The following is a 22,267-nucleotide window of genomic DNA, read 5'->3' as shown; positions in this document are numbered from 1 at the left end:
TAAGCGGGATAATCTACAACCAGCCGGCTGTTAGCGCGAAATAAGCCCCTTTCGTGGGAAACAAGATGATCACACTGTCAGAGCTTATTTCTGCGATAACAACCGGCTGCCTGTACATTATAATTTTAACATATATATATGTACAGTATATGTAAGTCTACACATACAGTACCCGGTCATAAAATGGAAACATGGACACAACCGAGCATCTGTTTAAACGAGCTACATTTAAACATCTATTGAAAAACCTTCAAAGACGTTTAGATGATGTATGGTTTTGAGACATCTGGGTGTGGTCATCTTTGTGTCCACCTCGGCCATATGGTGTAAATTCAAATCGATTTCAAGCTAAAATCCTGACGCTGATGTGGACTTTTTATGTGCGAACCAACCATTTATCATTCTCTCCTTTCTTCTCAAAGTATCTGGAGTGTGTCCTATTGGACGACGGCGGTTTTCTCATCATGGCCAATCAGGACGACTACATCAGTAAGGTGGGCCTCTCTTTTACCCAATCACAACCACTCCGTCGCTCTTCCATTCCACATTACCCTTTCCTGACCTCTGGAGATCGGCCACCCGCGCCCCGCCGACAGCAGCGGCAGAGTAAATGTTTAAAGTTAAGCTCAGCGAGGGAAACCAATCAGAGCGGAGTGTGCGCAGGATAAATCACGGCCGGAGTGTTTGGCAGCCGCAGGGACCGATCCTGCCCTAAATACCGTCCATTCCCCCTCTGTGTGGGCAGACTCTACTGGGGTCAGCCGGGTACGTCGGGCAGACCGCATATTCATTACGGCTGTTATTGCACAGGGAACGCCGGCCGTTCTGTACACTTCAGGATTTATACCGCCTTTGGACTGACTTATAGTCTCGAACGCACACCCTCGTTCATTTTTACTTCTGATTCAAAGCTGGAAGTTAAGCTGTGTGTGTTCTTAACAGTAACCAGAACAGGAGTGTTTTCTCATTCTCGCACCATGCAGTCACAGTCGATATAACACCAGAGAGATTTTCTGAGCTCACAGACAGCTCGCTCTTTGGTTTAAATTATGATAATGTTGTAGGTCGTCCTAATAAGATTAGAACAGATCCTATTGGCCTCCCCTGAGCACGGTTGGCTCCTACATCTTTAAACACTAGAGGATGGAGTTTCCGGCATGAACGTTGCAGATAGGACTGGTGGAAATAAACCTCTTTTTCGACCGTAAGACAGTGACACACACTTGCTAAAAGATCTTTTTCTGGGATATTTTGTTACAAGCTAGAAGAAAAGTCTCTTTAACCAACAGTTACAATGTAGTATTGTGACAAAAAGCATTACTTCTGTGCATTTTAAAACAAAACAATGGCACTTTAAGATAAGTCAGTGCAAGCTGTTTTCAGTTTAAACAGCATTAACATTTATTTTAGTCTAGGACTAGTCTTATGCCTTGTACAGGAAACTACCCCAATGATTTTTAACTACAAGTTAGGTGCGGAATCACGTATATCATCAGTTCTAGATGATAAAAATAATGCATTCAACTAATAATTGTTTATAATTATAAATATATTTTTTTAATACATTTTTTAAGAATCATTCATACCAACACAAATGTATATTTGTTATACATCAGTGATGTGTATTTGTGGCTTTTAATCCTCAGATTGCATGATGCTCCAAGACCAAAGACTAAATGCCTTAAAAATAAATTATTACATTTTTGTTTTAAAATTATGTAAAGTGTTATTTCATCGGTAAAATGTGAAAAAGTTGCTTTTTAAATTACATGTTTTTAATATTGTTATATTTTGTAGTGGTGCATGATTAAGCCATACTGCCCTACACGTCGATTAAAAGTTTCAGGGGCAAAATTGTTCCCAAAAGCTTAGCTTCATCTCTTTGAGACATCGTGGGATGTTTTTTGTCCTAAATAAAACAAAACATTTTCGATAAGAATAGGGTTTGTGTTACAGGTACAGTTCTCTTACAAATCCTTATGTATCTTTATATGTCTATGTAAATGTATGTGTGTTTTGTTTATCCTTAGATCGGAGAGTTTTTTGGCATGATTGATCCTGGCCTGATGAGAAATTTGATGAATGAATCGCTGTTCTCCGTCATCAAAACATATGACTATCAGTCTCTCTGTGATCCCATCAAAGAAACCAAAGCTGCTGCTGGTCTCAGATCAGTATATGTGGTAAGTTTCATTTGATTTCACTTCCTTTTCACAGTAAATACACAATAGGATTATCTTGAATTTAGAGTTAGAAAGAAGTTAAGCTTCATCAACATTGTCGGTGGACTCCTTGTAAAAACAAACAAGTGTTATGAAACACGAATGGGGAACTTTTAAAGGAATCGTTCACACAAAATTCAAACTCTGTCATGATTTTTTCCATCCTCGTGTCGTTCAAAATCTGTATTCGACTCTTTCTTCTGTTGAACACAAAAGATTGTGTTTAGAAGTTTAGAAATTTGGTTTACTGTCCATACAAAGGAAGTCAATGGGGGCCAGTTTATTTGTTACAGAAGTTCTTCAAAATATCATCTTTTGTGTTCTAGAAAGAAAATTCATTTTGGGCTGAATTATCTGTTTAAGCTCACACTGTATAACTTAAATCCACCATTGAAGTGCCTGCCAAATGCATAAATGAACATGAACTTTTCTGTTACCACACAGTTTTATGATCTCTGTCAGAAGGCTTTTTGGCATCACCTGTCATTAAAATATGCAAACTCTGCATGTTTTTCTGTTTTCTTTAGACAGTAGAGCTAAGTCAACTGTAAAGAGAGAGTGTTGTGGTGAACTTTACGTCACAACAACCTTATAGGTTTCCCTCACGATACTTTCTCTGATCTCTGTGTGTCTTCAGTTCTGTCAGACACGGTGACTAAATCCCTCAAAACCGAGTCAACCGTGAATCATCACGACGAGAATTTCCTCTGTCGTGCTAATCGGAGCAGCGTGCGTTTCGTTTAGCCATGTTTGTAGATTTATGCTTACATCTGCTGAGCTTTCTCTTAATATATCCCGTATTGTTTGGCACGGCATTCCTTCTGTCTGGCAGGGCTGAGCGGGGTCCGCTGCCAATACAAATCAGGATGTTTTGGTGCTTCTCTACTCCGGATATGTACCCTACAAAGTTAGAAAAGAATGTTTGAGAGAATAATGAGATTCTGAGCCCCGGGAGATAGTGTGCACAGACTAACCTTATCTTTGTATTTGCCACTTATTGTGCTTAATATGATGAATTGACAGCTGTACAATAGCGAGTTTAATTGGAAAAGTAAATACATGTAGTGTGAGAAAATATATATAAATGTAAAATATCATATGTAAATATTTGTATATAAAAGCCTCCAAATGAAAATATTAAAGACAACACTTTGTTATAGCAGCAGACGTGCAACAATATAGATGTATGTAACAACACAAAAAATTAAAAGTTTCTGCGATTGATTTACGATAAGACTTCTGATAATCCTATTGGACTATACATACAGAAGGTTCAGTTAGATCTCGATTGATTCTGTAACAAAATAAGATTTGAACATTTTGGGGAAAAGGTGATATTTGAATTTCACTTTAATTTATTCAGAAAATTGTAATACGTGAATCTGATGCTGATGTCGTATTGAGTTTATCGTTACATCCTATAAGGCAGACAAGTAAAATAAATAAATACAGAATATTCACAAGTACACTAAAATAACAAGTTTTTGACGTCTCTAGTTTAAAACATTGCTTGTGTCTTTCAGCCCACCATAGCAAATATCCTGAACCTTGGTTGGTGGGCGTCTGCGGCCGCCTGGTGAGTGAGGCTCTAAGTCTCAAAGGAATGTCAATGAGCATCATGTGTCATGTGATGTTCTATGACACATCCATCTTTCTTTTCTTCATTCAGGTCCATGTTGCAACAGTTGTTTGTCAGCATAACATTTTCCAGTTTCCTTGAGGCAGGTAAGAGCCAGAGTCATTTATAATAAATTACTATCTAAAATTATGCCATTGTAGACACATAGTGCTGGATGTAGTCTAGGGAGGCTGCTGAACACAATCAGAAGTATATTAGATAATATCCTGTCTCATATGATTGTGAGTCATGAAACATTTACAACAAAATAAAAGAAAACTTTCAAGAAAAAGAAGAGTTCATTCATAAGATTTGGTGAACAGTGTTCCGATGCAAAAACCTGCATCTTTCAATATCACTAAGCACAAAGTTTAACCAGCCACCAGATACGCGGAAGTCATTGTCATGCTTTTAAATGCAATTGTATTTTCACCTACACACCTAGAAATTGGTGTAATCATAGATCAAACCTTCTACAACTGCTTAAAAATGGGAAACTGCATTTTGTCATCCCACGTTTTTCTTATTCGCCCTAATTCCTTAAAACAATGCCGAAAACACGTTCAAAACATGTGGGGACAGTTAAATTTTAGTGAATTCCACCCTTGTAGATTTTATGACTTAATATTATGTGGTTAAAGCCTTTTATTTTATGCCACATTAAATTCCACCTGTGTTTTGCACACAGCTGATGTAGATGACGACCAGTATAAAATGCCACCTAAGGAGAGTTGCATTACGGAGCAGACGCAGTATTACTTTGAGGACAACAAGACAAGCTTCAAGGGCTTAGTTGAATGTGGGAACTGCTCCAGGTAAGAGTACAAACATAGTCGTTTTTAAGATGAACTGATTTGGAGACACAAGGAAATAAAAACATGACTGGCATTTTCGGGTACGTGATTTTGCCCACAGCGCTTTGTTCTATAGTAAAACGACTAAATGAAACCGAAATACATGCATCACCACTTCTAACGTTGCTGATTGGCTATTTTTGTTTGGACGGAACGCATGCACTCGAAGCTAAAATGTTGCCATTGGATGTTACACATTGTGGTTTCTGTCTTTTCGACTACAGGCAGTTCACAGCCGAAAAGCTTCCAAAAACGAATTTGGTGCTTATTGTTGCTGACAAGCAGTGTGAAATATGCCAAGACGCTCCATTCTCGCACAAGGAGAAGCCTTGTATCCTTTATACACGGGCAAGTGCATTAAGGAATGTTTAAATGTTTAAAGGAAATTGAATCCATAATTTACATACCCACATGCCACGCTAGGTGACTTTTTACAGCCCGACATAAATGTAGTATTCCATGCGACTCCAGTGTGTAGATAAATATCTTTTAAAGTGCAACGATACGTTTTGTAAATTAAAACTAGTGATGTTTTAAGCGTATTTAGCCAAGTGAGATCACTGTAGACTTTGATACGCGTGCAAAAGCACAATTGATAACTAGCGCTCTTTTAGCGTTCCTGTGCTAATCTAGATCATGAAACTAAAGCGCAATGTGTTTTATGCTCGACCAAGTTCCCAATCTCTTAGTAGCGTATCAGACTGGTTTCATCAGTTTCTCCTGAACCTGAGTCAACAGCTCCGGGTCCAGATCCCTGTGTGATAGCCCAGAACCCACGGTACCGAAAGGGTACAGAAGAGTGCTATGACGACAACTCAAGAGTGAGTCCCCCGTCACCTTCTCAACAGACAGCATGAGGACACATGCTTCACACTTGAATCTCACATGCTGCATATTCTTCTTGAAATGGCTGCTTAATCTTGCTCAATCATTGCCGAGATCTACCAAACCGAGACCACTATGAGTATTTCTGACATGAATAATGTTATGATAAAAACGTACAGTGTCTCTGTGTGATAGATCTTAATGTAGGAGAGCTTGGTCATATTGTGATCGTAGGCAGACATACAGTACTCTACATGGCCGAAGTATGTGGAAACCATTTTCGAATTATCAAGCTTTGCTATTTTAGCTACGGCTATTGCCAACAGGTGCGTAAAATCAGGCATGCGGCCATGCATTCTCCTTAGACAAACATTTGTTGTACAATAGGGTCCTTTTGGGCTCCGTCATGACAATGCCCTTGTGCACAAAGAGAGGTCGATAAAGAAATGATTTATTGAGTCTCGGAGACCTTGACTGGGCTGCACTTTTGGGATGAATTGAATTGTGTACTGTAATCCAGATGCCATCACCCAACCTCAGTGCATGAGCTCAATGATGCTCTTATGTCTGTATTGGAACAAATCCTCACAGCCGTGTTCAGACATCAAGTGGAAAGTCTTTCCAGAAGAGTGGAAGCTGTTAATCTCCATGGTTTACAGCGAAAATTCAATTCCCATTCACACGTGGGTGTGATGTGTCCGTATACTTTTGGCCGTGTATGTACTGTAACTCGGTCTCGTATCTGTTTTAATACTTTTCTCTCCTTCTACTTGTTAACACTCTTTGGTTCAAGCACTTTATGTTTGAGTTAAACTGCTGACTGTCAAGTGTTTTTCTGCATGACTCTTCTTTCCTTTTTTCCTATCTCTCCCCCTCTCTCTCTCTCTCTCTCTCTCCTGCTGTGTATTTGGCTGTGTAATGTGTGTTAGGATGAGGCCGTGTGTAGGAGAAATGCAGGCTCTCGACTGCTCTCCTCTCCGCTCATGTTACTGCTGCCAGTGTTCATGTGCTGTCTCGGGTCAGTCCATCTCTCTCTCTCTCTCTCTCTCTCTCTCTCCCTCTCTCTTGCTCTTTCTTTCAGTTTTAACAGTTGATGCACTTATGAGCACAAAAACCTGCATTTACCACATATCAACAATCCAGTTTAAAGCAGATACATGAGTTGTACAACATTTTGTGAACACAAGAGTAAATAAGCGATAGCTTTTTTTTCAAAGGTGTTGGACCAGTGTTCTTCTTTAATATAGCTTTTAATATAACTTTTAGATAGAAATTGTTCTATTGGTCTGTCAGAAGAAGATGTTTTGGTTGCTTCAGAGAGGTTGGAGCAGTGAACCTGCTTCTCGCTCTTCTTATAATTGTGGAAGCTGCCGAAACAGCAAACAGTCGCCTTGTCCTCTTTGGAAATCTAAAGTTATCCATTTGACCAATTTCTTCCAAGATGGAAACCAGGTACTAACCGCTGCTGAACAAAACTTGTTACAAACAAATAAACAATGTTTTATAATGATTAAATGTTGTTATTATTTTTAACCAAATACAAATTATTTTGTCCAACCCTTGTACAGTATTCACAATACGAGGCACTTTCATCAATGCAACAGAACCCCAGAACACAATTTTCATTGTTCCATTTAGTTAACTTCTAGCTAAAACAATCCCCCAAAAAATTCATGTCTACTTTTTCTTTGCCTCCGCTTTCTTTCTTTCTTTCTTTCTAAATGGTTGAAGTTAATTTCTCTATGTTTTTTTCTCTTTCCTTTAATTTTGCATGAGTCTAACTTATCTGGGTGCTTTTTTACATGTGTACTTATTAATCATAATATGTGCATTCTTTGCTCCATAACATGCATAATCAATAACCAACAACATAATCTGTCTATTTTATAAAATAAACATTGATTTATTGCTGTAAAATAAATACAGAACTTCACACAGAAAGATGTTTTGTTAAAGATGTTTTGTGGTGCGTTATTGTCATGTCTGAAAAAATATTCCAGCAAATGCGGAGGGCAAATAAAAACATAAGATAACATGTTTAGCAAGTAAAATGACATGTTTTTTATATTTAAATTTGCAGCCTATCTCTGTGATTTGAAATTTTTAACGCATTTCAATAATACGTGATTTATTATAAATAAAATTGTAATATTCCAGAAAATATGACAGTTTTTGCAACTGTTTATGATTTGCAAATTCCGCTGATTAAGTTATTAAACGTATTTAAGTTTAAATAAAATCACAATAGGAGGGTTAAGGAGATCGTTCCCCCAAAATGAAAATTCTGTCATCATTTACTCACGTTCAGGTTGTTCCAGAGCTGTATACATTTCCTCCTTTGTGTTCAGCAGAACAAAGAAATGTATACAGCTTTGGAACAACCTGAGGGTGACTAAATGATGACAGAATTTTCATTTTTGGGTGAACAGTCCGTTTAACCACAGTCAACCTAAAGTGTATCGGACATGACAAGAACGCATCATTAGAAAGCATCGGCTGACTTTATGGCATGCCAACAGGAAGAGGGAGCAGACTGTGGCGGGGCGTCAGGTCTGATTCCACCAATCGTATCGATGGCCATCCTCCAGCTGCTGCTCTTCTGGCTCCTTTCTGGACAGGGACACTGCCTATCGTGACCTCAGCACAGACATGCCACGCCCCCTGACAATGCCAAAATACCTACCGCATCCGACACATTTTAACGTTCATCCGGACTCCCACGCTACAACCCGGGACACGGAGGGAGAGGCTCTGACCCAGGAAGTAGAAAACCAATGCCATGATCACTCACAGCCTTAGAGGTCAAAGAAGGTCACGGATGATAAATGAGCAATGACCTTCCACATTTGACCTTTGAGGTCGCACTCTCTCCACACGGGCGACGGGGTGGGCAGCTTCACCTGGGTGGGCAGATCTTTAACTTCATCTTCACTTTTGGGCATGTGGGTCCTGTTCTTTCCACGATCCAATCACAACACTGCCAACCAAAGTTCTGCCCTATACCAGTATGCCTTTTTTTAACCTTCAACATATTTATAAAGCGTGATTCGTCAGTTTTACAAACTGTCAGACTTTTATGGCCAACCCACATGCGCCGCTGAGATGTTTTAATGGAGCCCTCTGGGTTGGGTCAAATCCAGGCTTGGTTTTTTGGTCTACACCCCATTATTTGAAAAATGGACTAATGAGTGCCTGACCCGATGGCAAAAGTCTCCTGTTTTTCCCAGTGGTGTCCACTTTTGTGCCTCGGGAATATCGGTTTCGTTTCCCGCCGCTGCGTGTGAATTATCCCTCGCTCTATACATCTGTGGCTGCCCGTATTCACCATCACGCTGCGATTTTCGTCCACCCGCGGTGCATTAAAAAGTGCACTGTTGCCAAACGTTACCCTTGTGTGGTCTCGCTGTTCTTTGCGCTCGATGCCAAGCAGGTCGTTTGGCCCATCAGCCCTTACGCTGTGTTTAGGGCTTTTTAAATGGTGGCCTGACCTTAGACCTTCGGAAAGAAAAGCCGCCGTTGCATGCGTGTGTTTTGTTTTCTGGTGTTTTAGGACAATTAAGTTGTTTGAGTGTTTGCGTTTGTTAAATATTTAATGTGTGTGTGAAAATACAAATGGTAGGATGAAAGATGTATTAGTGGTACACTTCATGACAACATTTTTTGCTGTTTGCTACCCTGAATCTTATCCGAAGAACTCAAAGAAGTGGAACGAAAAGCAACCAAGGTCTACATATTTTTTAAAACGGTTGAGAGTTTTATACATGATGTTGCCACTTGTCCCTGGTATTGCTGGTCTTTCAAGTTTATTTCATCGGCGCGCTCTGATGTGTCATTTTTCAACTTGTCATGACGTTTCCTTCCTGTCAACGTGCCTTGATGTAAATGGATATGTATAAAAGTAAGGGAAGGAATATCACAATGTGCTATCTGACTCTTAATTGTTTTTCGGAGACTGAAACCTTTAAGAGGACATTTAAACATTAAGGGGACAAATTTAGGGAGTACAAATAAAAATGATCAAATTAAATGAGATTCATATAAATAAAGTAGTAAAAATAGGAGGATTTAAAGTGATTGTTCACCCAATAATACAAATTCTATTGTCATTAGTTCATCCTCTTCAAACCTGTATGACTATAAAGTTGGTATTCAAACAGCACAGGAACCCATTTATGTCTATTGTATGAACGCAAACCAATGTGAACGAGTGTCATTTTCAAAATATCTTATCTAAAAAGAAAGTCATAAAGGTTTAAAATGACAAGAGATTGAGTATATGATGACAGAATTTTCCTTTTTGGGTGAACAATCACTTTAAATGAAGGGGAAAAACAAGACAAGGAATTCAGCAACATGTGCAATGTTTTTTTTACTAGGCCATTACCCAATATATTGATTGGAAATCTGCCATTCAGAGCCACAAGACATATGATTTCTGGCAGTTTACCTTGGCAACCAATCTTGTATTATTTTAGCTTGTAAATGTACTAATTGCAAGTTGGAAACGTGTGGAAATGTGTCAAACTGACTTTATGCAGCATTAAGTACCTTCATTGTGTTCTTATTAATTCTAACAGTTTAGAAAAAGATCTTCGCGTTGTTTTAAGCATTTTGCTGTTACCCGGCGGCGAGCATTTCAGAAGTGACGTGCATACATTTTTACTCTGTTGTATCACACAAACACCAAAGTTAATTGGCTGTGCCAGAAAGAAAAGAGAAATTACAGCAAACATCCCTAGTTCCAGACCATTACATTGAATGATCAATGGAAATATTCCGGGAAGTTCAAACGGCATCTTGTTTATCTACAGTATGCTAAATATGAACTGAAACGAATCCGTATTTTGTCGTCTACCTGTACTCAAAGTGCCATAGAATGCTGTTCTCTATTTCTAAAAAGGCAGGAAACGCCCTATTGACCTGCAAGGACACTCTTCCTTACGACCCATGAAGTTGCACTGGAAAACCAAGCAGTGCATGCGTTGGAGTGTAGGAGTGTTGGATAAATTGAACACAAATTTTAGCTATGCTTAGGTCCACTTGCTGCCGTATGTGGGAATATTACAAAACTTATAAGATTTTCTGTACGCCTTTTGTATATGGATGATTTGCCAAAACGTGGAGTGTGCAGCAGAGATATCTGCTTGAAGAACTGTATCCCATAAGGCAATGCATCCAAATTTCCAATTTGACAGACGAGTAATGAAGTCAAATCAGCAGAAATATTGAATTAGGAATGCAACATTAAGCATCTTTATTTCCTAGATCACATTGTAGCATATTACTGTTGATTATTGTTCATTATTGAATAAAGCCAACAGTTTCACTTTTGATTTTCAAAATATAGTCGACTGTGAAGTGTACTGTAGAGTATACTACGTAGTATTGAGTAAGCAGTAAGTCTATGTTCCACTCCAAACTTATCCTAAATTTCAATGCCTTTTTTACTGTTTTTATCCTGATCCTGAAGGTCAAAGCCAACCCTGCACGTCAAAGCTGATTTGGGACCAGTGCTTGAACGCATTAAGGGTCACCCGCTTCTAACAGAAATTGTTTACAGGATAACTGCAGAGGTGAAAGCGTTTTCTAGGATATCAAAAAGACAGATGTTTAGTCTAACTGCAAATACGAGATCAATTCAATCGGCGAACTCAACGCCACTGTTCTTCTTGTAAGAGGAGAGCAAAGAGGCTTTTTGTTTCGCTTCCTAAAGCCATTTAAATGCGTCCACTGTTGAGTTCAAACGGTGTCACCTCAGGAACCAAACAGTCAGGAAATGTGATTCAATGTGTTTTAGTATGCGCTCTCTTTCTCTCTCTGTATCGGTATCTACATCTATGTCTCTCTGGACTGTGTGGGTTTTCATCTCTGGAATTCTGAGATAGCTCGAAGCGCGTTTTGAACGGTCAGTCATAATATCCCCACTGCCTCCGCTTGCCTCTTGGCTGACCGATGGTCAAGATTTTGGAGGAATTATCTACAGGGTTATTTAGTCCCCCTTAATAGTTCTCTAATGCAGTGGTTCTCAACTCATGGGTCATGACCCATAAATGGGTCACGGGTCTGTTCTGATAACAATAACCGCTGCTTTGATGCATATTCATGAATGATTCCAGTCGCTCACAGTGTGTAAATCTGTACAAAAACACAGTTTAAAATGAACAATCCTTTTCTTAATTCTTCGAATTGTCTCAATTCATGTTCTAGCATATTGAAAATAAAAAAACAGTTTTATCATTATTTCGAGTTGTGCCTTTTCTTTTGCCTTGACTCTTTCGATAGCCACAGATTGCTGTTTTTCTCCTTTTCCAAAGTCACCTCTACTTATATTTGTCGAGGTGCCAAAACATTTTTCCCCTTGTATGTCAGAGGGAAGTGCGAGTCTGCAGTTTCTCCTCTCTCTTGTGTCATTTTTCTGTCATCGGAGAGAACCCGAACCGGGCCAACCACAACACGGGCCTCCAATCGCGGAAAGCCATCGATATTTTCACACGGCGTTATCGCGCTACCATCGCTAGTCTAGTTTCTTCATAGCCGTCCTCGCTTGTTCTGCTTTGCTTCTCGCTTTGACATTGAAGGCCTCGGCAGAATTTCACCTCGAGATTGAACGTGAAACCAGCTGGGTGCGCGTATTATACCGGGTACCCCCCACAACCCTCCGCGCCTGTTCCACTGTTTATTGACGATATTAAAGGGGCTCCTGCGATGTGAGACCGTTAAAGCACGCGAATGGTACTTTTGCGCTCGGGGACGTTTCAGATAAGTTCCATCAGTCCCTGCAGTGGTTTTGTTTAATGAAAGGGCCGTTTGTATTTGTGAAACAGCTGGGGGAAGTACCAAAAGGACACATGCAATATAAAATTACATATTTTACAGACTGGGTGGAGGAAATGTGCTATAATATTAACGGCCGAAGCGTTATTAAAAGTGTCAGTCTTGTAATGCTGACTGTTCGAGGGAGAAATGTGAAATATTTTGTGGACTGTAAAGCAATACATTAATATTTAATTGTGCGATAGAAATGGTGTGAAAAGTGCAGCGGGTGCCAGCTGTGGAGAAGTCAAAATGGCCTTTAATGGCTGTTAGCATTGAACGTTTTGAATAAAGTTTGAGTTTGTCATTGTTGCTTTGAGATTGAGACATTCGGAATGGAATGCAATCAGAGCTGTAAAACACAACGTCTTGCCAACTTGGTACTATTAGAAGCATAAATTGAATGATCTTGAACTGTGTGTTCTTTGCCGACAGGGCCGTTTCCCAACACGCTCGAGGTGCAGTGGCTCTCCAATTAAACGTGTCCTCGTGTTTTCCTTATCAACCCTAAACCCATAAACAAAAGTGGACAGAACAGACTAAATACCAAACATTCTCATGATTCACGTATTTCAACAAGATATCAACTATTTCCTTGTAAGGGTTTCCATAGCCTTGTATGTGTTAAAACAGCATATTTCTTCGATAAACACTCATTAACTTTAGCACATTCAGCGTGCGTTTTTAAATAAGAATGCTTAGGGGGAAAATCTGTGTACAAAAATGTTTTGTGACTCAGAATCGTTTGCTTCATAATTTTTAGTCTCTTGCAAACTTTGAGGTTTGATTTTGTTTTTATTTTGATTGTTTATGAATAAACTTTGGAATGTTGATCTTGTTTGTTTATAATATAAGAGGCTATTTCTAAACGCTGTAATATTTGTTATGGTCCATAAACGATTTTCCAAACAGAATATATATTCACAGCACATATGTTTAGTTAAACTCATCAGTTCTCAAACTGGGGGTCGTGGTCCCCTGGGGGGCCCTGAGGTTGATCAAGGGGAGCCACAGATTTTGTGGCATTTTATAAAGTATAGAAATATGTCATACATTTTATGCAACCAAACATCAGAAAAAAGCCAATCAACCAAAATAATTGATGTTTCAGCATTGCATAACTGAGTACGTTATTGATTTAATAAAAAATGTAAGTTTACGACTTTAATTCTTTATTTGGGGGGGGGGGGTGCGCAAAGCGAAGCACCCTACACAAAGGGGGCCTCACAACAAAAACATTTGAGAATCTCTGGTTTAATTCATAATTTTAGTAACCCTCTTGACGGAAAGGGACTTGTAAGAAGTATCCTGATTGTACAAATCTTGAGAAATCTTAAAAAAACTACTAGAGCTTCACTCTTTGAACTAACTCAATTCAGAAAACTATGCAATCTATTATTATAAATGGTACAATAAAAAAAAGTTATGTTTTGTTCTAATATTTTATTCAGAAAATGGTAATTAAAAGGATCAATGCAGAGATTTTAGCGGCATCTAGTAGTAAGGTTGCGAATTGCAACCAATGGCTCACTCCAACCCTCCCTTTCGAAGTACTACGGTGGCTGATAGAGGACAAACATGATAATGCATTTACGAAACGCACCATGTAGAGTCCATTTTGAAGCAACTGTAAGGGCACCTGCGATGTATGTAAACTGTAGATAGAAATATCTCATTCTAAGGTGATTAAAACGTGACGCTTCGTTGTGTAAGGTCTTCATACACATCGGAAGACATAGTTATGTATATTATATTGCATTTCTGATGATAGATCCTCCAAAAAATTACACACAGGACCATTATTTCTGTGCTTACATTAGAACTTGAGAAACATCATCTGGCATCGTAATGATCACCTGTTGCTTTGAAGTGGTCATACACGAGATGTTTAGAAACTTCCAGTCACTGTGAACAAGGTTTGTGTTCTGTAGACCAAAACCACCACAATCAAAAATGTTTAGTTGCCAAGTCTTTCTTCTGGCTTTGGATCATCGCAAGAAAGAGGAAACATGCCCCCTACATACACACATTCTGTCCACTGCGGCAGCTGTAAACTCTATAGACCCCCAGAACCACTGTGTCTTTGACTCACCTGTGACTCATTTGAGACACGCGTTCTGAAGGCGGGAGTCTGGTAGCGCTTTTGGTATTCATGTCCTTTCATGTCCAGCTGTCTGTTGTGAAAGTGATTTGGCCGCCGCACGCAGCACAGCCAAACACAATAACTTCTCACAGATGTGTGTAATGTCCGGCTGAACCCCTCACAAATATACAGGGAGGACATTTTTAAACCGTTGGTGGAAATATACAATGTTATACTGCATTTCTTAAACTATTGTTACTATTGAATAATTGATTCTGATTGGTCCGCCATGACATTAACAGGTCTGTCATCCCCAGATAAATCACTAAAACGGCAAGTCATCTTGACCAGTACTACTTATTTGATGTATCCTTTCACCGTCTCTTTTCATGCAGGATGGAATTTGCTACAGATGTGCCAATAAAATATTTCAAATCAATTTTTCATGTCCAGTTATTTAGTTGTGTGGCAAGTAGCTGTGCGGTAAGTGGGACAGTGCAGATCCATGCCGAGAGCCGTGATTATCATGTTGCTATAAGCTACCATTTGGTATACCTAATAAAATGAGTGCAAAAAGGTAGCACATGATCTGGTAAAAGTCCACATCCACCATTTAAGTGTCATTGTATTAATGGAGCCATGTTTTAAAGATGGTTGTGTTAAACAACATTAAAGGGAATGTACACCCCAAAATGAAAATTGGGACATCTTTTACCTTCCTGTCATTTCAAACCTAAATGACTTTCTTTCTTGTAGGCTACCTATTGACTTGCATTGTTTTTATGTCCATACAATAGAAGTGAATGGTACCACGTTTGTACGGTTACCAACACTCTTCAAAATATCTTCTTTTGCAGAAGAAAGTCATAGAGGTTTGAAATGAGAAGATAATGGAATTTTGCATTTTGAGTGACGATTGAATTTTAATTTTATTAGTGAATTATCTCTTAAAGAAACAGTTACAAGAGATTTCTGAGTCAAATGTCTGGATATGTGTGTGTGTCTACATGTGAGAAAGAAAGATAGATCTTCTCTTTGGATCTACAGGTGTGGGATGCAGTCTGTTAGGAATCATCATTTCTAGATATAACCTTGACTCACAAAAACACAATGTGTTTTGAAGTAGGAAGCAGTGGTTGGAGATAATGATCTTGTGACATGAACGTCTTATTAAAAGTGTCTGTACGGTGTGAGATGTAAGGCAGCTGCTGGACTGTTTGCATGACTTCGCTTTATGTTTCAACCGTAGAGTCATTCTGCCACAGGGCTTGTTTTATTTAAACACGCAGACCTACACGTTTTCTTCACCTAGTTCATCGTCTTTCAAGTTCAACATCACCATTTGGTATTCCAGCAACTGGTCAAAGTCTGTGTGTGGGCCAAATAGAGAGAGAGACTGTCTAGTATGACTTTGGAACCAACATTTTCTCTGTCTATTAAGTTACATGGTCAATGTAAACGTCTCTCAATCATTTACTAGGGTTCACTTCTGAAAGCATTACAGACAGAAACATCTGTTGGCTCTTTTAATTCAAAAATCCATGTCTGTCGGGTAGGAAAATAGCTTTAATTTTACATTCTGGGCTTGCTGGTTTAATCAGGCGTCTCACCCCACAGCTCAAGAACAGGGTGCAGATAGTTTATCCAGAATGTGGTTTGTAGCCAGTTGCAACAAAGCCCTTAAGTTAAGAAAACCCTTAGTATGGGTTTCAATTAACATGTGCCTCTGAGATTTCTCACTGATTTGCTTTAATGTAATGCAATGCCTCATTCTGGCATTGAATCAGCACAAATCTCATGGAAATAAGATCAGGGACGTTGTGCAAATGTTACCAATCACTGTGGATAACAATCGGCGTTCGCTGTTAGATGTATGCGGAGAAAGTGGATCCGCGGAAAGGTTTTAACCAGACTACATTTGTTGGACAGTGGACAATGTGGCTTGTCAGTTCTTGAGCGTGCATTAGAGGTGAGGGTGAGGTGAAACTGTTCCTTGTTCACAGAGACCACAATGAAAGCTGGTAGGGCCTTAGAGACCATGTTCCTGTAGCTCAACTGGTAGATGGTAGTGCTAGTAGTTCGAAGGTTGTGGGTTTGATTTATGTGAATTTAAATTCCTTTGATTGACTGTCAACGTTTAGTTGTCATATTTTCTATTTAAAAGAAATGTCTCAGTGGTTTGGTCCATACAATGAAAGTCAATGGGTTCGATGGTGTTGGGTCACTAACGTTCTTCAAAATATCTTCTTTTGTGTTCTGCAGACGAACGAAAGTCATACAGGTTTGAAACGACATGACGGTATGTGAATGATGAAAGAATTTTCCTTTTTGGGTGTACTATCCCTTTAAGTATCCTCAATTAACGTTTGTCCCAGATGGTACGTGTGTAAAGTTCCCAAGGGGGTCAAATTGCGGTCCAGGTAATTTGCTGCCTGTGTCTTTAAACCTTGTACGCAGACCTCCATGAGAGGCTTTACAAAGCAGCAGGACACTCATTAACACCCGTCTCTCACTTGCACTCTTTCCCTGCATCCTCTCTTTCTCTCTGAAAGCTCCTCTTAGGACACCACAGTTATTCTGGTCCTGAACGATCTCAGCAGGAAGGGTAAAGCAATTTATTTGGGCTTGTTCCCTCACACGTGGAGCCACTTAGTAAGCAATGAGGTGCCAGACAAGCTCACAGCTGCCACAGCACTGGGGCTCCAGCCTCTCACCCTCCACCTTTCCTCCGGCCGGGGCTCTGGCCTTTTCTTTGGACACCATTTCAACATTTTAAGTGGAAGACAACTATTAAGCAAATGGCAATGAGCCTGTAAACCTCTTTTGAATTATGTAATGTTTTTAGGACTACATTTTCCCATTCGGTCTTTACGTTTTCATTGGATCTTTACTGATTTAGGCTTTGCGACTACAACTTCGGTCTTTCTTACTGTTACTGACAGGATTGTCAAACTCGGCACACAAGCTGAGAATGAAAAAGCTGTCAGCTGTGAATGCTGAAGCCAAACGCGCCGCTGGAAAGAATTTCAACACACCCTGTGTAATTGAAATTAGAGTTTTGTAGCTTTTAGTCCATGTCTTTTAAATATCCATGTATTTTTTTAACTAAACTACTATATAATATCCATATATATGTCTTCAGAGGTGTCTAAAGACCATAAATAATGAAGTGTTACATTTTTATTACTTTAGAATGAGCTATTTATATCTATATACACCGTAGGTCCCAATGCATGGAATTGGGCGTGTTGTTTCTACAGTCGCCCTAAACAGACTAACTGCTCTACGGAGCGCTTTTCGTAAAAATCTTATCTCCTTTGACAATGAAGCGAAAACCTGACGACATCTTAGTGCTGTGTCAGCCACCGTTGTGCTTCGAAAGGGAGTGGGGAGTGAGCCATTGGTTGCAATTCGCAACCTCACCACTAGAGGCTGCTAAATTTCATACACTAGACTTTTAACTTTGAGGTGAACTTTATGCTAGTATTACTGGAATGACCAGTGACCAATGTCATTTGTATTACATTAGTAAATTTTCCATTATTTTACTACAGTTTTACCATGATATTTGAAGTTAACTACAGTAAAACCATGGTTAATATTAATATAATATTAATATAAAAAATACATCTAAAGATTATCGAAAATGACTTGGGGGAAATTAAGTAGAAGTGTCCTGATTTACCTTAACGCACCCTATATCTGTTTATATTACTTGCATACTTTATATAAACAAAATTATGTTGAATAAAACACATTTCATTTATTATTCTATATTTATTATTGTCCTTGAAGTTTACGGGAAAAGATACAGTAGGCCTACATTAAGTATGTACTGTTTTTCTGAAAAACTGTGAGTGCGCCCTGCTCGCGACTTGCCAACAAGCGCTGAAAACCACACAGCATTTTTCAACGTTGTTTTGATCCTGTGTATTACTTTATTATTTGCTTCAGCGAAACCCATTCATGGGTGTCCAGACGGACGTCAAGTCAGGTCTGTCCACTATCCCTTGTTTCCATCACTAACATTGTTATCTGGTAAAAAAAAGGCGCGCGTGCAGCACCAATCTGAACCGCGGCCGTGGCGCGGGCCAGGGTTAAAAAACCTGCTCGTTTGTAATTGGATTTATGTGCAGGAATGTTTTTCCAAGGCGCGACTTAAATAGCAATGAAATAGCACGCCATCTGCTCTCTATTAGAGTGCAGGACCGCCGCTCGCTACACAACATGCAAGGAAAGCCTCAGACGCACAGATCCATAGACCTGCTTTATTACAGCACAAGGGAACTGCGGTTCTTGCGCGTGGATGCCATCACTCGCCGTTCTGTCGCTGCTGTGTTTGTATTTATTCCCACTAATCTCTCCAAACATCTTCTTTTCTCCACGTAACCCCTTTCCAAATTTGACATCCATCACACATCTTTTACTGTTCCAGTGCTTTTTTATATATTTAGTAATGCTTAGGCATCAATTCAATTCACCATGGCTCGGTATAAACTTTGGCATGAAAATTTTTGTGTTACAAACTTGAACGATGCCTTAAATCAAGCGTTTTGTGACAGAGAGGTGTGCTATTACTTTTCTTATGATTTTTTACGTTGTGAATGATAAAACTGTTGGAAAACGTCCCGTAGAGTTTCATTAAAGAAGGGAAACAAGTATCATCTTGGGAGCGGAATATCAAAGAGACCTGTGAATAGGCTATTTAGTCTGGGGCCAGAACTTGGCAACCAACCAAAGCACCCTAGCAACCAACATGCCGCAGACACAAATAACGTTCTTGCGACATTGTGACAATACAGTGGTGAGAGACGAAGACAAACATGAAGAGACGGCAGACACAGAAAATTGAATTGGTGATTGAAAGTAGGGGCGCGAGGTTGTTTCTTTGACAAGCTGGGGTCAAAGGTCACCGAAAGGTGATCCCACTAATAATTAGGCCCCTCTGTGAGGGTTAATATTTTAGTCCCAAAAGGGAAAGGTACTTGTGTTTGTCTGTACGCACACATTTACTGCACATCGACAGACCCCCGGCCTGGAGAATAAGTGTTCCCCTTTAGCCTCTGGTGCAAAGACCCTCCCTTCCCTCTGTGTGTGTGTGTGTGTGTGTATGTGTTGCCTTGTTTTTATATCAGGGTGGGTACCTAAGCCTGAATGCACACCAACACATGGGGACTCGTGCCACCTGGGGAGCAAAATGGAGGTCCCCATGTGCAGAAAAGCATATAAATCGTACAGAACAATATTTTTTAAAAATCTAAAAATGCAAAAAGTTGTCCATGATCTTTAGGTTTAGGGGATAAATATACAGCTTGTACAGTCCCCACGGAGATAATAAACCAGACATGTGTGTGTGTGCCAAAGACAGCCCACAACACCTCAAATAAACCAGTGTTAGGGGTGTGTGTGTGAAATTTTATGTTTGAGCACATATGCATGACTGTGCTGCAGGCTGTGACGTCACAGCAATGCTGATGGCACCGCAAAAATGTGGTTCACTATTATAAGAAAATATTTCTTGGATGTTTCAGCCTAGAGGTTTAGAAGTTTCTTGGAAATAATATAGTTAAACTAGTCTTAAACCATTGGATATGCTTTGGTGATAACTTATTAGCCCCCCAAAGCTCGAAAGCACATCTGACTTGAACCTCAATCTCTTACGTTCTCGTTTTAAAAGGCCTAAGTTGTCCTAATGTGACTCCGAGACCCCTGTGCTCATGGTTTGCCTTCCCTCCCCTGATATTTGAGCTTTTACTCTGTCCAGCTGCACCGCAACGTCTGAACACAGTGCACACACACTGATGAGGAGCGTTTGAGCAAATGCAGCGATGCAGAGAATATACGAGACTGTTTGGGAGTGTCAGCAACAGATACAATCACGAAGAATCGAAATGGCAATTAATGAACGAGACGACAGGAGATAGAAAGTGACCGAGGTTGAGCGTTTCAGACGGGAGTTCTGATGGTAGTTTAATGAAGTGTTTTCTGCGAGCAGCAAGCGCTTTGGAACGAGATCACAGACACACTTGTAGGCTCCCAAACTCAATGAGTGGATGGCTCTGCTGGCACAGAGCCGAGATGCTGTAGCCGCACTCAAGGTCAGAGAGATAAAGGAAGCTACGTAAGAAGGGGATGAGCAGGGTGGACAGGGAACAGGATTTATGTTCCGGGTTGGTATGTGGCTGTGTGTATAAGCCTCAGATGTCATGCCCATTGAAAATAAAAATGCTACATGATGTCATCAAAGAACCATTTTTGGTTGCATGGTTCCATAAGGAACGTTTCTGAACTTTTAACTGAATTGAAACTGAAAGTAATACCACACCATTTCTTAACAGAAATACAATTACAATGTAATGTACATGTACTGCACATGCGTGTTCTTGTCCCAGAGATTAAAATGCTCAATCTTGTACATGTTGTTCTTGGCAGACCACACCTGTCATATTGAAGTGTGATGCACAACATGATGCTCTGACAAATGGCGCTCTTCCATTATCAGCTGCTCAATAACAACTCTTTCATCTTATCGTAAAACCTATGAGAAGTACAAGAGTCTTTTCACTGTTAAGCCCGCTGTAGATAAGGTGGAATTCATAGCGAGTGTGTTTGTACAGCTTTCATATAGACAGGCCGCCCATGTGGATTGGGTGGCGGTCGAAGCCCAGGCTGATGTATGTAAGTAAAGGGATTTAATCTTCCCCCAACAGCCTGGCCAGGCACGGCTCTTTCGTTCTGACTGACGTGACACCCTGACACCTGGGTTCCACCACTCCCGGCCAGCGCGCAGCTCGGGCACACCTGCTCACCCCACACGCACACACTGCAATGCAAACATTTCAACAGTAATACCAACTTTAAAAGCTCCACGCGACTTAATGAGAAGGAATCTGCGGTCTGCGCGTTACCTCGAATCATTCCACCCCCCTCTCTCTTTATGTCTCTCGCCCTCCTCTCTCCATCTCAAGAGGGCATTTAGAGCTGCCCATTAACGGCCAAAGTGTGGATTTCCTGTGAAATAACGATTGTGCCCTCCACATGGTTCATGTCTAAATACTCAAGAACACTTAGTTAAACATGAAGCCTAGCGTACGGCAATCAGAATGGGATTGTTTCCAGCTGCGTCCGAGCAACCGACATCCAGAGCGAGAGAGATCCATCAGAACTTTCTCTTCATTGATGGTGTGGCGTATATTGCATATATTGGCTTTTCTGTGGAATAAAAGGGTGGGTGTGAAGTGGTCAGCTCTTCGCATTCCTCCGCACTTTATGGCAGTGTGATTTCATTCATTTCTTTCAGACTGCCATCTAAAAACCGTGACATGGAGGTGGCCTGGCAGACGACCGCTTTAATATCTCGGATAGTTTCTTTTTATGGTGGAGGACTTTGCGCTGTAACTCCTCAGAAGTCCATATTCTGTCTGGGAATGGTTCTGTATTTTTGATCTGATTCAGTGAATCAAACCGATGCTGAAAGCCAAAGTGTTGCTCTGTGAGCCATGCATTTTATTGAATGCCACGTAAAGCAACTTTGGTGGTTCTAAACTTGTGAATCTGGGATGAAATGTATGTTTAGTAGCTATTAGCAATGAAAGTCCTTCTACAGCTGAAATGATTTGTATTTCTTTCATCTCGTTCAGAATGATAATCTTAGATCACTGCACTGAAACTGTAAAGAACAATAATCTCATTAATATCAAAGAGTATACCACATTATAACCAACATGTTGACACTTGCACAGCTTTTCCATTTCTTGCTCAACCGGGTCCGTTTTTGCATTGAATAAACAAACTTTTTGCATTCATTGTAGCCTATCTGTGAAATTTGCGCACTATGCTAAATATGTTCCGA

The 22,267-nt window shown here is 40.0% G+C and overlaps 1 protein-coding gene across 1 annotated transcript in view; it reads left to right on the top strand.

Moving 5' to 3' along the window:
- The window catches only part of cacna2d1a (calcium channel, voltage-dependent, alpha 2/delta subunit 1a), a 54,452-nt gene extending 42,693 nt beyond the window's left edge, over positions 1–11,759 (top strand). Inside the window, exons 31-38 of the mRNA XM_056747990.1 lie at positions 423–494; positions 2,031–2,183; positions 3,746–3,798; positions 3,892–3,947; positions 4,529–4,655; positions 4,919–5,025; positions 5,433–5,515; positions 8,039–11,759. Of these exons, the coding sequence (XP_056603968.1) occupies positions 423–494; positions 2,031–2,183; positions 3,746–3,798; positions 3,892–3,947; positions 4,529–4,655; positions 4,919–5,025; positions 5,433–5,515; positions 8,039–8,155 (768 nt within the window). The 3' untranslated portion in view covers positions 8,156–11,759. The remainder of the gene's footprint in view (positions 1–422; positions 495–2,030; positions 2,184–3,745; positions 3,799–3,891; positions 3,948–4,528; positions 4,656–4,918; positions 5,026–5,432; positions 5,516–8,038) is intronic.
- The last annotated feature ends 10,508 nt before the right edge of the window (positions 11,760–22,267 follow it).

The sequence above is a fragment of the Triplophysa dalaica genome, chromosome 5 (genome assembly GCF_015846415.1).
Source record: "Triplophysa dalaica isolate WHDGS20190420 chromosome 5, ASM1584641v1, whole genome shotgun sequence".
NCBI lineage: Eukaryota > Metazoa > Chordata > Actinopteri > Cypriniformes > Nemacheilidae > Triplophysa > Triplophysa dalaica.
This window is presented reverse-complemented; position numbering and strand designations above follow the sequence as displayed.